The sequence below is a fragment of the Stigmatopora argus genome, chromosome 5 (assembly GCF_051989625.1).
Source record: "Stigmatopora argus isolate UIUO_Sarg chromosome 5, RoL_Sarg_1.0, whole genome shotgun sequence".
Taxonomy (NCBI): Eukaryota; Metazoa; Chordata; class Actinopteri; order Syngnathiformes; family Syngnathidae; genus Stigmatopora; species Stigmatopora argus.
Window position 1 is genome coordinate 1,870,442 of NC_135391.1, and position 17,570 is coordinate 1,888,011.

General features: G+C 41.0%; 1 protein-coding gene across 1 annotated transcript in view; it reads right to left on the reverse strand.

Annotated features, from left to right (window-relative positions):
- Positions 1–799: 799 nt before the first annotated feature.
- Positions 800–17,570, reverse strand: part of fras1 (Fraser extracellular matrix complex subunit 1) — a 119,582-nt gene continuing 102,811 nt past the window's right edge. The window contains exons 54-74 of the mRNA XM_077600573.1: positions 17,315–17,561; positions 16,459–16,803; positions 15,498–15,658; positions 15,270–15,417; positions 14,164–14,369; positions 13,918–14,074; positions 12,827–13,027; positions 12,556–12,743; positions 11,752–12,027; positions 10,797–11,029; positions 10,500–10,660; positions 10,070–10,284; positions 9,188–9,338; positions 8,998–9,105; positions 8,768–8,927; positions 7,397–7,513; positions 7,164–7,330; positions 6,234–6,439; positions 6,016–6,162; positions 4,779–5,132; positions 800–3,575 (exon numbers count right to left, since the gene is read on the reverse strand). Of these exons, the coding sequence (XP_077456699.1) occupies positions 3,345–3,575; positions 4,779–5,132; positions 6,016–6,162; positions 6,234–6,439; positions 7,164–7,330; positions 7,397–7,513; positions 8,768–8,927; positions 8,998–9,105; positions 9,188–9,338; positions 10,070–10,284; positions 10,500–10,660; positions 10,797–11,029; positions 11,752–12,027; positions 12,556–12,743; positions 12,827–13,027; positions 13,918–14,074; positions 14,164–14,369; positions 15,270–15,417; positions 15,498–15,658; positions 16,459–16,803; positions 17,315–17,561 (4,179 nt within the window). The 3' untranslated portion in view covers positions 800–3,344. The remainder of the gene's footprint in view (positions 3,576–4,778; positions 5,133–6,015; positions 6,163–6,233; positions 6,440–7,163; positions 7,331–7,396; positions 7,514–8,767; positions 8,928–8,997; positions 9,106–9,187; positions 9,339–10,069; positions 10,285–10,499; positions 10,661–10,796; positions 11,030–11,751; positions 12,028–12,555; positions 12,744–12,826; positions 13,028–13,917; positions 14,075–14,163; positions 14,370–15,269; positions 15,418–15,497; positions 15,659–16,458; positions 16,804–17,314; positions 17,562–17,570) is intronic.

Here is a 17,570-nt window from a genome sequence, read left to right on the forward strand (position 1 = left end):
TAAAGTTTTTTTTACCAATAATAAAATATTTGAAATTGGAAAAAAGTCCCTTACGTGAAAAAACGCGATACCAATTATGCCGTGAAAACGGAAATATGTTAAGAACATTTTCAAGTGGACAATAAGTGATATTTATGGTCGAAGTTTGAATTTTAAAGGGAAACGATTAAATATTAAATGGAAAAAGTCATGTTGCAGCTGTACAAAGGGAGGAAAAAAAGTTCCTAATGAACTAGGTCAGAGATGACGAGAGGAGCACATGTCATTACATAAGAGGAGGCGGGGCTTAACTAGATCACGTGACTTAAATGCACCTCGAATTATGCGCACATTCTTGCGCAAAAAGAAAAGACGGGCCGCTTAGGGATGCAGGAAAGGGGGAAATGGGGGCAGGATGGGGAACTAACTCTTCTCTTTCACAGTTATAAAGTGATGTCTGCCTGGGAGGGAAAATACTGCCATCTGTAGGTGAGTACGTGCAACTGCATTATAAACTTTATCAATACGGAATTTTGATTAATATAGAAGAGGATTAGAGAAACCTGATGGACAAGTGGTTCTTTCCCGTGACGTGGGATCGATTCCCACTCGGTGGAGCTATGATGGTTGTCTTGTGACCAATGACAGACTGGCGACCAGTCGAGGATAGTCCGCCTTTTCCCTAAATCAGAATTTAGAGAGTAAAATCAGAAGTATTAATTAATTCTAGGGAATACAATGCTTTAAATCTGTAAAAAAAAGTGTATAACGACAATAAAAACATTCAATTGAATTAAAAAAATCAATTGAACACAGTGGCGGCTTTCACATTTTCTTTATTGACTAAAAAAAGGCACCAAAAACAGGCATTGTATCAGTAGCATCATCAGCAAAATTAATATAGCACCAAAAATACAACATGTGATTTCCCAGAATTCCTCATTCTGGTTGCATTGTTTTCCCTCTGTAGGCACAAAAGTCAAAAGAGAGACCGATCAAGTGTGTTGTGTGTGGGTTTTCTAAGCGGCTCGCATGGGACATGGACAGCGGGGTCACAAAAGTAATGGGACATTGAAAATATTCAAATGAAAATCATAAAAAAACATTGAAAGTTAGGTGAGGGAAATTGAAAAAGATTCCAATCTGTCTTTGGGAAGTAACAACACACAAACACACACAAATACACACAAATACACAACACACTCGTTTGTTAGTAAGGCGATATTTTCCGCGGGTTGCAATTGTGCGGGTAGAGGGAAAAATACTTTGGATGATTGTTTTTCAAATACTGAATGGCACTTATTGAATAATCAGTAGGTGGGATTGCATTGATTAGATTAACATTGTAAATTAAACATATTAAAAAAATAGCCTGTTTTAATGGACTAAAGCATTTTTCATTGTGCTTGAAATAGCATTAGAAAATATGTTTAAATATATGTTGGATTGTATTTGAAATTGTATTTAAGTTAGTATACTTTAAAAATAATTGACATTTCAGGAGGAAAACATTGTTTTTAGGAGCAAAATGGCATGTTACAAAAGGCAAAGCGAATGCAAAAAAAAGTAAAAAAAGGACGAAAAAATAAATTGACTGCAATGCATGATATATATTTTTGATTATACTTAAATATTTTTGAAAATATTTTTTTTCAAGAATAAATTCCAATTGTGTCCCATTTTCTTGACTATTAACTTACTTTAATGCATTTCCACCTGATAAAATGGTAAAATGCTGCTACAGAAATGATAAGAAATATTACAGTGTGATGAAAATTTAAAAATATTCTTCAACAAAAACAACAAGAAAAATACATAAAATGGGGGAAAAAATCGTTTTCTTATTCTATTCAGTCAAACTATCTCGAGTCACCCATTTTCCTCACGAATACACGTCGACATTAATTCGTGGACTATATCGATATCAAATATATTTTATGGCAATAAAAAATAAAACTGCAAAAAATCTAATGTAATAAAAGCAATTGATCACAATGGCACAAAAGATGTTCTAATTGCACTTGAATTTCATCGACACTCACTCAGCAGCATTTGAAGTACTTGGTAATTATTTTTATATGATATATGTATATATATTGTATAAATATATATATATATATCGATACAGTGACATGACTGGATAACAGTAGAAGCTAAGCGACCAATCACAAATTTTGTGCTTTCATGTCCACACTAAGAGAGATTTAAAAAAGACCATTTACCGTATTTTCTCGCATATACGCCATATTTGTCGCTGAAAAAACAATGACTGAATCAAGGGTACGGCTTATATGCGCATAAATTAGACTTGTCATGCACAAAACACCATAACGCAATGCGGCCGATACGGTCATTTATATCAAAATAGAGAAAAGATAAACAGATAAAACGCTGAATTAAATTAATTTTGACGTCTAGAAATGAAATTCACGAAAAAAAACGTATCTTGCATAAAACGTGAAAAAAAACTCACTTACTTGTGCCTGCCATTGCTCGCTCAGGGCGCCACCATCTTACCTAGGGATGACAAACTAGACAGCGACTTTCTTAAGATTTTCCCTTCAAAGTAACACATTTGTACTCCCTATTAAAACCATGAATATGGAAGTGAAATTGTGAATCAGGGGGCGGCTTATACGCGAGAAATTGTAAAATTCAACCATTTTAAGGCTATTTTAAGGGTAAGGCTTATACGCGGGTGCGGCTAATATGCGAGAAAATACGGTAAATATTCACCGACAGGCTCTCTATCCCAATCAAAAATCCTAAATTTAAATGAGTTGTTTTGTTTGTTTATTTTCAAACAAGAAAATAAACAATCATAAAATTTCCCCAAAAAATATTTGCTATTTCCCGCAACCCTTGTGAGGATAAGCGGTACGGAAAATGAAAGAATACTCTTATTCAAGTGATTCTTTCTAATTTTACATGAAAAAAATAATAAAAAAATTATATCAGACTGTTGTCTTTTTTTTAAATTACAAGAAAATAATGGAATTTTTCCACAAATATATAATTTTTCAAAAATGAAAATAATGTCCAATCTTACTAGCCTGCTAAAATTAACGCTTGTCATGAAACGAGCTACGCCAACGTGTCTCAAACTAAATTTAAAGGACATGAGAAGGACAAAATGAGTCCTTAAATGAAAAACCATATTAGTTTTGAGTGCCTAGTGGACGTGTGAGGTATTGCAGTTGAATGCGCAAAATAATATTTCCCCCAAAAAAGCTTCCAGTGCTCTCAACAGCTCGAACGCTTTTTCCCTTTTTAAACGTTGTACAAAAATACATTAGCAAATTCGTCATTTGTGTAAGAAAATAGCTTTAAAAAGGTGATTCGCGTATTTTTTTTCGTTGTGGTTTTTAGACCTCGGTACCGTCGTTGAGGTTGTTGTGGAGTTTGACTTGGAGGTTGACCTGTTTGACCTGCTTGACTTTGGCCTTGTTGCTGGCGGGGAACGTCTCCGGGTTGCGGTGGAAGACGTTGACGTTGACCTTGGAGACGCTGCTGAAGTTTTTCTCCACGCATTTGTCCAAGCACACCTCCACCTTGGTGTTGAGCGGGTACTCCTCGTAAGCCTTCTTGGCGGGGACCTACCAAAAAAATAAAAACTTTAGTTAGGAAATGTCTTTTTCTGAGTGTAGTTTTTCATTAAAAATGGTTTATACTATCGTATTGTTCAGGTTAAAAATCACATTTTTTTCCAGCCTTTTTTTTAAGGCTATAGTCATGATAAAAACTCATTTTAACAGTTTTTTTTAGGCTATAGTCATGATAAAAAGTGTCATTTTAATTAGAGTGTTTTTTGAGCAAGTTTTTCTCTGTTTTAGTAATATTACTTGGCTTGGACTTGGGTTCTGATCAAATAAAAAAAATGTCCCAAAAACATGATTTAAAGGCTTTTTTTCTCTTTTATCTTTCTTATGCAATATTTTTTAGGTAATTACAGTAATTCCTCGATTATCGTGGTTAATGTAGACCAGACATAGCCGCGATAAATGAAAAAACGCAAAGTAGGGTCACTCCTAATTATAAAAAAAATATATACAATTTTTTAAATTAGGGGTGACACTACTTTGCGGTTTTTCGTTTATCGCGGCTGTCTGGTCTACATTAACCGCGATAATCGAGGGATTACTGTAAAAACATATATATATATATTTTTTAAAATTATTTTTTTTAATTGTGAAATACCGCAAAGTAGGTTCACCCCTAACTAAAAAAAAATACATTTTTTTAATTAGGGGTGACCCTACTTTGCGTTTTTTTGTTTATCGCGGCTATGTCTGGTCTATGTTAACCGCGCTAATCGAGGGATTACTGTAAAAAAATATTTATTTAAAAAAAAAAAAATTTTAATTGTGAAAAACCGCAAAGTAGGGTCACCCCTAATTAACAAAAATAAATATGTTTTAAATTAAGGGTGACCCTACTTTGCGGTTTTTCACAATTAAAAAATAATTAAAAAATATATATATATATTTTTTTTACTTCAATGTTGAGTTCTAGTAACAAGCGTAGGAAAGGGGCGTGGCTTCCGCTTGCGAGTTTCAGCGTGGATTTTCACATTTTTATGAACTAACAAACAATATGTAATTAACAAAAAAACATTTTTGTCCCAGAAAATGAACTGCGATGTAGTGAAGCCGCGATATTCGAGGGATTACTGTAATCATCATTAAAAAAATCATTTAAATATGTCTATTTAGAATGTTCTCCATTTTATGTTACTCTAGCTTATGTGTGTACTTGGTTTGTGATAAAATAAAATAAAAAATCCCAAAAATGTGACTCACTTTAGTCCGCCGGTGGCACCGTCGGAAGAGCAGGCAGCTGGCGAGCGCGGCCAAGACCAAGAGGGCCAGGGCGGCCACCCCGCCGCCCACCGAGCGCCCCACGTGAGCGTGGAAGGTCCCGCCGCTGCCGCTTTCCAGGCGCAGGGACTTCATGTTGGTGCCGTTCTTCACCTGGTCGCCCTCGTTGTCGTAGACGAGCGACTCGTCCAGGGCCATCCGCCCGCCGCGGTCCGCCAGGTCCCGCTTGGGGCGGCTTACTCGGTACGTGAGCGAGCGCTCGAACCGGAGGCTGGACCGAGTCTCGGGACTGATGACGTAGATCACCTGCAGGTACCATTGGTGCCCGGCTTCCACCTGACCGCAAACAAAAGTGGGCGTTACCGGGGTTCGAGTCATCGTAATCTACGGTATTTTCTCTGCAGCACCCTCATCTATTCCATCGAAAAAAATATATTAATACTCTGTGCTGTGTAGAAAATTGCCCCAAATCAGAACAGTGACTCTGCAACTTGAGTTGAGTTTTAAACCCCTTCCATGACGTTATCGGTTTCAACGATGCAGAGGCGAACTTTAGCAAAAATGATTTTTATTGCATAATTTCAATAGTTATGGATCTGTATGACCCGGCAATTTATCTTGGAATAGTCTTAGACTCTTAGATTTAATAAATTAAAGCGTATGTCAAAACTAAAAACTAGCAAACTAGCGACTTTTTACCATTGAGTTTTAAACCCCTTCCATGACGTTATCGGTTTCAACTATGCAGAGGCGAACAGTAGCAAAAATGATTTTTATTGCATCATTTCAATAGTAATGGATCTGTATGACTCGGCAATTTATTTTGGAATAGTCTTAGACTCTTAGATTTAATAAATGAATCCAGTAGTCTTAGATTCTTAGATTTTATAAATTAATCCAGTAGGTTTAGACTTTTAGATTTAATACATTAAAGCATACGTCAAAACTAAAAACTAGCGTACTAGCGACTTTTTACCATTGAGTTTTAAACCCCTTCCATGACGTTATCGGTTTCAACTATGCAGAGGCGAACCGTAGCAAAAATGATTTTTATTGCATCATTTCAATAGTTATGGATCTGTATGACTCGGCAATTTATTTTGGAATAGTCTTAGACAAGATTTAATAATTTAAAGTGTACGTCAAAACTAAAAACTAGCAATAGCGGGACATTAAGGACCAAAAATCGGAAACGAGAGAACAAAAGCCGCACACCAACCTTGTAAAGGGCGTCCACTTTCATGGTAAAGCCGTCCACGCCGGGCATGGCGGCTAACGAGTTCAACTCTGGCAGGTCAGAAGCGAAGTTGGCCTCGAACGGGACGTCGTGGAAATATTTCTCGCACGCGTCTGGCTGCTTGCGATCCTGTGGCGAGGGGGATCTCAGCACACCACGTGGGACTCGGAATTCTCGCAAATCGGGGATGGCGTCGTTACCAGGAGCAGGAAGCGATGCTTGAGGTGCTTGTTGGGCTGGATGCATCCGTACTGCGGACCCTCGTTGTACAGGGTCCCCGTGGGATCGAAGAAGGGAACGTAGCCGTCTCGGCCCGTGCACAGGTAGACCTTCTCCAGCTGGAGTTTGTAGGCAGCGTTCAGGTTCTGTTCGGGGTTCCATAGCACGCGGCCGTATAGAGTCTGACCTGAAGGGGGCACCAAAGAGACTGTTTATAATGAAGGGTCGAGGTACTATTGTATTTTCTCGCATATTAGCCGCATCTGCGTATAAGCCGTACCCTTAAAATTGCCTTAAAATTGTTGAATTTTACAATTTCTCGCGTATAAGTCGTACCCTTAAAATTGCGCTAAAATCGTTGAATTTTACAATTTCTCGCGTATAAGGGTTAGGGGTTACTTTGAAGGGGAAATCTTAAGAAAAATCATAGCGCGTGGAATTTCTGAGATACTGTATAAATTGATTGCTGTATTGCACAATCCTAAAGGGTGTTGCTCGCACATAGACAAATTAAAAAAGGAAGTCATGTGACCAGTACAACCAGGAAGTGTGTCCGTACCGCTCTAGTTTGTCAACCCTAGGTAAGATGGCGGCGCCCTGAGCGAGCAATGGAAGGCACAAGTGAGTTGTTTTATGCAAGATACGCTTGATTATTTTTCTTAAATTTCATTCATAGACGTCAAAATATATTTTTTTAGCGTTTTATAAGTTTATCTTTTCTCTATTTTGAAATAAATGACCGTACCGGCCGCATTGTCTTGCGTTATGGCCATTTGTCTTCGTCACCTTGCAGTTTCATGCATGTCAAGTCTCATTTATGCGCATATAAGCCATACCCTCGATTCAGTCATCATTTTTTGAGTGACAAATACGGCCTATACGCGAGAAAAAAAATTCTGGGTGCGCCCTACCCATGGAGAAAGCTCCCTTGTAGTCCATCTCGGCCATCGAGACGTCGCTACTGGCCGGATCCATGGTGAAAACCTTCTCGTTGTTACACAGCTGGAACTCCGTGTTCAGCGAGTACACCACGGGGACCGGACGATTGGTCTGCTGGAAAGCGATGGGCACAAGGAACCTGGAAAAACCCACGAATAAGAACTTCCGCAAACCAAAATTAACGTCGGCTTCTCGAGAAACGTACTTTTCTGGCGCGTGAGCTGTGCAGGACAGGGATTTATCACCCGGATCGATCCACGGTTGGGTGGGCTGAACCGTGCACGGGATCAGGAAGACCGTGTACTCGCCAGAATAATCTTTCCTGCAGGGAGCACAACATCAACGGGGATACAGAAGAGCACGGTGTTATCGCCATTTATGGATCGTCGGGCTTGGAAATAACTTCTGAGCAGAAATTCAATCAGGTGCAGTGAAAAGGAAACAATTTGAGTCCAAGATAGACTTTCTCTTGTGAGGGATTTGCTTTTGGGGGGACAGGGTTGTTTGGAAAATTCTCGTGTATGAACAGGAGATGAATCAAAAAATTGAACTATTACGGGGTTAAAATGGAAATATTAAATTATAGATTGTACTATAACAAGATTCAAACCGTAATATTATGAGAATAAAGTCATTTTGTTGCTTATTTATATTTAAGGTAAACGGGAAGCGCTTTGGTTTTCAGCTTTTGTCGACGTTAAAACGGCTCTTCTCGTAATGTTTGGTACTTGAAGTAATAAAAAAGTCTGAATATTACGATTGATGTCATGTTCCTGTTTTACGATACGTGAAACGGAAGTTGTTTGGTTTCAGGGGTATCGACTTTTGGCGACGTAAAGTCTCTGTGAGCATATTTATTGTATTACCATAGATAGGCAGGGCTTAATAAAACTAAAACCACGTGTCAACCTGTAAGATAAGATGACAAAGACGCTTGGCAATTGCTTGTTCATATTGTGTCAGTTTTTGTAAGTATAGAAACAAGCTCTCTCCCCATCCTGCAGTCTGGTAATAAACCTATTTCCTATTAAATTGATCTCACTCTTTCTTAACCTGCTCCTGAAGCTGTTTTTACAGATCTATCACAACCCAAGGAGGCAATAGAACTTAAATTAAATCAAAAATTCAAATAATTAGCCATTCTTTTCTTTTAATGTTTCAAAAAAATATGAATATGCAGAATGTATGAATAAATAAAAATCTATGAGGGCAGCCTTCCATTTTTAGAGAGGTTGGGCAGTCCGGTGGAAAAGTGGTCATGGTGTCGGCCTAGCGGTTCTGGGGTCGTGGGTTCGACACCCAGTTCGGCCCTGACTGTGTTGAGTTTGCGTGTTCTACGAGGGCTTGCGTGGGTTTTCTCCAGGTACTCCGGTTTCCTCCCACATTGCAAAAACATGCTAGCTTAGCAAGGCTAATTGTAGGCTAACCCGTTCCTAGCTATGAGTGATTGGTTGTTTGTCTCGTTGTGCCCCGCGATTGGCTGGTAGACGATTCAGGGTGTCTGGAGGCTGGAGTTATCAGGGATAGGCTCCAGCACCCCCCGCGGTTCAGAAAAAGAAGGAATTAAGAGCTTCACCTGCTGTACGAACTGGTGGCTCTCCACAACTGGTAAGGCGAGTCAAAGGTCTGTGCGCTCCACATCAACTGGATGTCAAACTCAACCCCTCCTAGGTGGTCCGGCGCCATGAGGTGGGATTTGTGTCCAGGCAGAGTGTGGTGTTCCAGAACAAACTGGCCTGGAAATTGGGAAAAGAAAAAAAAAACATGGATAAATTCCTGCCTCGGACGAATTTGGCCATTTTTTACCTCTAAATTTAGCGTGAGTTTTAAATTCGATGACCAGCCTCCCATCCTCGCGGATGTAGATCCGGATGATCTGGAGTCTGGCCGAGAGGACGCTGTCAGTCTGGATACCTGGGAAAAACCACAAAAACTGAGAATGAAAATCAAGTCAGGGCGATTCTACAACGGGGTTTTCCGATTGATAGGACCCGACCTGTCCGCCATAGCACCGTATCGTAGAAGAAGGAGAACTCCATCTCGGTGTGATGTTCCAGAGAAGCCCACCCTCGGGGTGCCGTCACGTAGATATACGAGACGTAGAGTGGAACTTGAACGGTGAGGAAAGATTGAGCCGAGTCCCGGACCTGGAAGAGTACACTTTTCTGTCAAATAATAATATATATGCAACACACATATTTATTTATTTATTTTTGTCTAATTATGTCTCAAATGTATTTTCCTGTGCCTGTATTCTCAATCTAATCAAATCTAATCTCATCTCATCTAATCTAAATCTCATCTCATCTAAATCTCATCTCATCTAAACCTCATCTCATCTAAATCTCATCTCATCTAAATTTCATCTCATCTAAATTTCATCTCATCTCAATCTCATCTCATCTAAATCTCATCTCATCTAAATCTCATCTCATCTCAATCTCATCTCATCTAAAGATCATCTCATCTAAATCTCATCTCATCTAAATCTCATCTCATCTAAATCTCATCTAAATCTCATCTAAATCTCATCTAAATCTCATCTAAATCTCATCTAAATCTCATCTAAATCTCATCTAAATCTCATCTCATCTAAATCTCATCTCATCTAAATCTCATCTCATCCAAATCTCATCTCATCTAAATCTCATCTCATCTAAATCTCATCTCATCTAAATCTCATCTCATCTCATCTAAATCTCATCTCATCTAAATCTCATCTGGCAAGTTTTCAAAAACCCACAATGCAAAATTTTAGCCCATGTAGCAAAATTCATGCACAGAAATGATGGAGGTGCGGCTACACCCGGGGTCCGGTCGACCCTCGACGCACCGGGGCCTCGGACAAATTTGTTCCGGCACTGGCCAGACTCAGTACCTGAAAGTCGGCGGTGACGGAGCCGCCGCAGACGTCGATAAGCTCCGTCATGTCATAGTAGGCGTCAAAGGTCCAGATGCAGCTCTTCAGGTTGAGGTGTTTGTACAATTGGATGCTCCTGGCCTCGCGCACGCTGGGGTTGAACTGGTAAGGACGGTCGTAGCCTGGGCCCAGCGAGATGCCGTCGTAGGACACGTCGTCCAAGAAACCCGCCTCTGTTGGGACGGAAGAGGATTTAGGAATTGATGAGTCTTGGATTTGGGATTTTCAAGGTAGAATGCTGTTTTTCAGGTCTTCATTTTAACTCAAGTTATGAGTTGACTTGAATTGCAATTTTTCAAACCATTTTTTTTGTTTTTGTGATTGTCTTGACTGTCATTTTTTTCCAAGCTCAGTTCAAAGCGCGTTTTATTTTGGAGGGAGCGTTTACCCGAGAGACCCCGCAGGTCTTTGAGGGTGACCAGATTGGAACAGACGTGCTGCTGCCGGTAGATGGACTCGGACAGCAGGAAGTGGAGGTTGTGCAGCGGCATGGTGGAGATCAGGGGGAGCATGCCGTCCTGGTGGGGGATTTGGACTGAGATGTGGATCCTGTGAAAAGGGGGAGGGGCAACACCACCGGACATTTGTCAGTCCATAACGGGGCGGGGTTCGTCCGATATGGACACGCGTGCATTGAACGCTCAGAGAATTCCTTATAAAACTCAACTACAAATAAGCCTCTTACCGGTTGGGGTGCTCCTTGTGTTTGACGTCCAGATACTTGAGCGTGGCGATGAAGGACTGAGCCTGGAATCCTCGCGCCGTGCCCGTGGTGACCGGCGTGTGGCAAATGGAGCCCTCGGTTCCCACGGTGGCCACGTTGCTCCGCAACGGCGTTCCCAGGTGGCCCGCCTTGTCGCGGGCTTGCGCCACGCAACGCACGTGGAAGCGGCGGCTGAAGTAGATGCTGTCCAGGACCTGAGAAGACCAAAGACTCGTACCCATTGGACGGGTTTTTGGGCGTCAAACAGAGCTGCCAAATACAACCAATCATGCATGCTAGGCTAATTAGATGCTAAATTGCCCCAAGGTATGAGTGATTGGTTGTTTGTCTCATGGTGCCCTGCGATTGGCTGGCCACCAATTCAGGGTCCAATTCAGGAACTGTAGTTGGCTGGGATAGGCTCCAGCACCCATGCAAGCCTTGTGAGGATAAGGGGTTAGGAAAAAGACTGTTTTTGATTTCTTTACAAGAATTGACTTTTGAAAAAATATATATTTGAAAAGCATTAATAGAACATAGGTTGTCATCATCATTGACTTGACAAAAGCCTAATTGTCATCATACCCAGCTGCGTATGACAAAATTGGTAATGTATGTCAAAAATGGGTAAAAATGGTCAAAATACCCAGAAAAGTGTTCCCAATGCTGGGTAAAAGTGTGGGGAGTCATGGGTGAAAAAGTTGGAAAAATGTCAAAAATGGTCAAAATGCCCAGAAAAGTGTTCCAAATGATGGGTAAAAGTACCAGGAGTCATCGGTGAAAAAGTTGTAAAAATGAATACTATTATATTAGAAAATGAAACTAGTAAAAAAGGTCATGAAATCTGAAAATTAGCTTTAGCCACAATGAAATTTGATTTAAAAAAAATGTTTGGCAGCTCTGGTGTAAAATAACGCGATCAAGACGGGCGTCTCACCATGTGATTGACGCCCGTGTAGGGCGTGGTGTCAGTCACCGTCTCGAAGGGCGAGCGTGCCCCGTTGGTGTCGGTGGGCGTGGCCACCTCCCAGGAGAAGTGCACCTGGCTTTGGTTGATGCCGGCCTCCTCGCAGCGTTCCTTCATCAGTGGGAATTTGGGGTAGTGCGGGTCGCAGGGCGTCACGCAAACCAGGGGGTAACCAGGAGAGGGCGTCTTTTTGCTGCCCTCTTTGGTCACCTCGTGGACCTGGTCGTAGTCAGCCAAGGAGACCACCTGGGGGGGGAGGCGGAGTCCATTGTCATTTGAAAGTAAATCATGAGTGCCGACTTCCTGTTTTAGGATCAAATTAAAATGAAGAGTATAGATGTATATTACATTTCCGGATTTTCCCCATTTTAAATCAATAATTGTCATTTTTTAATCCATTTTTTTGTGTTTTTAGTTCAAAAATCATTTTGTAAAATCTAAAAATATATTTAAAAAAAGCTTGAATAAACATTGTTTTAGATCTATAAAAAACGGAATATTCAGGGTTTATAATCCAGTTCTTTTAATCCATTTATTAAAAAAAAACGAAATATTATATCTAAAATGGTCTGGCCCACATGAAATCGAGTTGACGTTAACTTGGCCCGCGAACCAACCCGAGTCTGACACCCCTGATCTAATTTGTATTTTTTGAATATGTAGTTTGGTGGAACGTTTGGATATTGGCATGTACTGGGGGGTGGTGCTGGAGTTGATGAAATATTCTGTGTTGCTAATGTAGCTAACCCCAGCTAACCCCTGACCTTTACTTACAATGGGCAGAGCCGGCAGAATGAGACTCCCGGCGGCTTCCTGGTCCAAAATAGTAACGGTCGCCGTGGTGATCTCGCCAAGGACCGCCTCCACCGGGTCGTCGGGGCCGAGAACCAACGAGAAGGATTCGTGCCATTCCCGGTCTTCGTTGGACACGATCTCCACCTTGAAGAGGATGTGGTCCACGCCTGGGGCGATCCGGTACGTGAAGAATGAGTGGGGGAAAAAGTTCTGGTTTTGGTTTTTGGTGGCGGTGGATTTGGAAACTCACCGGGGGTGAATTTTAGGACCCGGCTCTTGGGGTTGTAGTCCACGCCGGACTGGGCCGAGCCGTCTCGCGTGCTGCAGCGGATCTTGGAAGTGCGGTCCAGATCCCCGCGCCGGATCACTTTGACGTCGAGGACCTCCACGCCGTCCGGTCCGGGAGGTTCTCGGACCTGATAGGACGCCTGCTCCAATTCGATGGTTGGCGCTTTAAAAGATAGATTAAAAAATAAATAAAAATAAGCATTTTTTGGAGTCTCCTTGAACTTTGGTCTCAAAGACCTGCAGTGCAAAAATGGACTTCTTAAACACACAATTAAAAAGTTATTAAATGTATCATTAAAATGCGTTGAAATAATGAATAAACAAATACATATGAATTCAAATAAAACTTCAAATAATTCTTTGAAAATGTAGAAAAATGATAAATTCAAATGGAAATAGTTCAAATAAATTATAAATGAAAAATGAATGATTAAAAATTGAAATAAGTAATGGAATTAAAAATAAATGTTGAATATATACAAATGAAAATAAATTGTAATAAATATTGAAATGATTCAATAAAAATGTACATGATTACAAATTAAAATGGAAATAGTAAAAATAAATTATGAATGAAAAATAAATGATTAATAATTTAAATAAGTAATGGAATTAAAAATAAATGTTGAATATATCCAAATCAAAATAAATTGAAATAAATATTGAAATGATTCAATTGAAAAAATTGAAATATGTAATGGAATTAAAAATAAATGTTGAATATATTGATAAATGAAAATTAAATGAAAAATTGAAATAAATAATGGAATTTAAAAAATGTTCCAGTAAATACATACAAATCACAATAAATAAAAATAAATTGAAATAAATAATAAATAATTGAAAAATTGGATAAAATTGGAATGGAAATAGTAAAAATCAATTTTCAAAATGATAAAAACAAAAATAAAGGATTAAAAATTGAAATCATGGAATAAAAAAATAAATGAAATCTATACACACAAACCAAAATAAAATAAGATGAAACAGACACAAAAACCTTTTGTTTCTTCAATTGCCTGTCAATCAAAAGCCTGTTTGTTCCCCGCTTACCGTCTTCATCGTTGGTGATGGTGACGGTGACCACATCCCTCTCGCCGATCATGGCGCCGCTCCAGTGGTCCCCCGTGGGGCTCCCCAGGTGAACCTGGAACTCTTCTTCGGGCTCGAACACTGAATCGTCGATGACGTGAACCGTGCAATTCTTCACCTGGCGCCCGTGGAATTAAATATAGTTTATACTACACCATATATTGCAATTTGCATTGATAAATATAGTTTTTAAAAAAGATGGCTGACCTTCTCCCCACGCAGAAAAGTGACCCGCGACTCATCCACATTGGGGCGCTCGCGGAAGTCGTCCATGACGGCGGCCGACATGGTGCGGGTGAAGCAGCGAGCTGACGACGTGAAGGACAGGTCGCCCGTGCGCACCACGGGCAAGTGGAGGGTGCCGTCGCGCTCCTTCACCGTGTAGGCGCTTTTCTCAAACTGCATGCTGGGAACTGACATGGAAAGATTTGCAAATGTCTGACAAAGTATAAAAAAATCGTTTTCAATTTTAAAAAAGGGTTTCATTATTTCATTTCATTTCATTTTCTGAACCGCTTCATCCTCACTAGGCTCGCGTGGGGTGCTGGAGGCCATCCCAGATGACTTGGGGGCCCTAGATAGGTGGCCAGCCAATCGCAGGGCACAAGGAGACAAACAACCAATCACTTGTAGTTGGGGCAATTTAGAGTGTCTAATTAGCCTAGCATGCAAGGTTTTGGAATAAGGTAGAATAGCAGAGTACCCGGCGAAAACCCACGGAAATACCCACATTAACGTTAACTTGATTTCATGTGGGCCGGACCATTTTAGATATAATATTTCAATTTTTTGTTTTTATAAATGGATTAAAAGAATTGCATCAAATTCCTGAATATTCAGTTTTTTATAGATCTAAAACAATGTTTATTTTAGCTTTTTTTCTTAGTAAGGGAAAATAAATTATTTAATAATTTATTTTTCATTTCAAAAGGAAACCATTTTTTTTTAATTATGTTCCATATTAAAGTGGAAAACAGAAAATATTTTTATATTTTCCAAAATATTTTTGAACTAAAAACACAAAGAAAAATGGTTTCAAAAATTGCAATTATTGATTTAAAAGGTGCAAAATCAAGAAATATAATATACATCCATATCTATCATTTTAATTTGATCCTAAAACAGAAATTCGGCACTAATGATTTTCTTTCCCGGGCCACACAAAATGATGCGGCGGGCCATATTTGGCCCCCGGGCCGCCACTTTGACACCTGTGACCTAGACAATCCAGCTTTCTTTCTTTGGGGCTATAAAGTGGAATAAGTTGGGCGGAAAATTTCTAGGACTAGAAATTGGTAGGAAGATGTACGTACTGTCCTGGAAGGTGTCGGCGATGACGACGTTGGCCTCGTAGGGTTCCTGAAGGACGGCCCCTTGTGGAGAACTCAGGAAGACCACGAAGGACTCGGATCCCTCGATGGAAGGGTTCTGGGCGTCGTCCATGATGGTCAGGCTGCACGTCTGCCAACGGAGGAGGAGATCACCAAATGAAAGCGGCGAGCACCGGGTCGGGCGGGCTCTTTCTCGGGTTCGATTCCGACCTCCCGGGTTCTGCCAGGCTTGAATTCCACTTTCTTGGAGCTGGGGATGTAGTCCACCCCCGGGCTGGCCGAGGGCGGGTCCGAGGGTCGGGTGGCGCACCACACCGACGTCAGGGATGAAAGGTCGCTACCGTGGCGAAGGACCGGGATTTCAATGGTGCCTGAACCCCAAGAAAAATATATATAAATAGTATATAAAAAGTGGAAGGTTTGAGATGAAAATTTAAATAAAGATTGCGCAGAAATATTTGGCTTGAATGAGTATTCATTTTGTGTCACAGTTGCAAAATAGTACATGACGTATGATACAGGAAGTCAAGGAGTTCCGTTCCGATGCTAGCAACTTAGCTCAAATTTAGCGAGAGTCGGATTTCAGTGTAAAGTCATTTTTTTTTTTTTAAAGACAACGGTCTGAATTCAATTTTTTGTTTTTTTTTCATGTAAAATTAGAAAGAATCGCTTGAATAAGAATATTATTTAATTTTCCGTACCGCTTATCCTCACAAGGGTTGCGGGGAATTGCAAATATTTTTGGGGGAAATTTTATGATTGTTTATTTTCTTGTTTGAAAACAAACTCATTTAAATTCTGGATTTTTAATTGGGTTGGAGAGCCTGTCGGTGAATATTTACCGTATTTTCTCGCATATTAGCCGCCCCCGTGTTTAAGAATTACCCTTAAAATTACTTTAAAACCGTTGAATTTTACGATTTCTCGCGTATAAGCCGGCCCATGGTTCACAATTTTCACCACCATATTCATGGTTTTAATAGGGAGTATAAAGGTGTTAATTTGAAGGAAAAATCCTAAGAAAAATCACCGCACGTGGTATTTCTGAGATACTGTCTAATTCGTGCGCATATAAGCCGTATCCTCGAATCAGTCATCATTTTTTTAGCAACAAATACGGCTTATATGCGAGAAAATATGGTAACATTAAGAGAAATGTACGGGAGATTACCGGCGTCTTCGCCAAACGTGAAGGTGTCGTTGCCCAGAGTGACGGTGGAGGCGTCGTTGGGCCCGTCGATGACCACCGTGGCGACGGCGAGCCGCCCCAAGCGGGCGTTATCCGACGGCTCGGACAGCGCCAACTCGAACTCCTCGGACAGCTCGTACTCGCTGTCGTCCACCAGAGTCACGTCGCAGGAGCTGGCGCTGACGCCGGGCCCCAGCGCCACCCGGCTGTCGACACCGGCGCCGCGGCTCTTGAAGTCGGAACCCGACTCCAAAGCGTGAAGGCTGCTGCCCTGAGCCGACTTGGACACGGTGCGGCACAGCGCCGAAACCGCGCTGGACGTGTCGCCTGGGCGAGAGCAGAAATTACAACATTGAAAAATGACAATAACGATGAACCTCTTACTTAGCACTAATGCTATTTTCTTACTGTACATTAATCAGTACATTACAAAAGTCATACATTGTAATATTCCGAGAGAAAAGTCAAAAACATGAGACTAAAGGTGCTATAAATACGATAGCAAGTCACTTTAAAATGCTATCGTTGCATATTTTGGACACAAATCCATCCAGAAATGTGACAAATAAAGTCTTAATAACGAAATTAGACCCCGATGAGTCATTCTTTCTCTGCCGCCTTGGCCCCACCCACTAAAAAACATAAGATGATGTCACACCCAGAATGAGCAGCAGATATTTGCAGTCTGCTAGCATGCTATCTTTGGTTGCTATGTGACCGTACTGTCATTCTGTACTCGTTTTGTCTTTATCACACTGCGGTTTCGTGCAGGTCAAGTCTAATTTATGCGCATATAAGCCGTACCCTTGATTCAGTCATCATTTTTTTGCGAACCGACCTTTTCTCTCGACGGCCACGCGCACGATGCCGGCGCTCTCGTTGACGTGGAAGGTCTTGCGGCGAAACTCTAGCGTGGGCTCGTCCTCGGTGTCGTTGACGTTGACCAGCGCGCGGGTGTTGGCGCCCAGCAGGGCGTACACGGGCACGCTGAGCTCCACGTGGAAGCTCTCCACGCCCTCGAACACCGCGTCGTCGTTGAGCGCCACCGTGCAAACTTTCACGTCTTCTCGCTCGTCGAATTGCACCTGAAGATA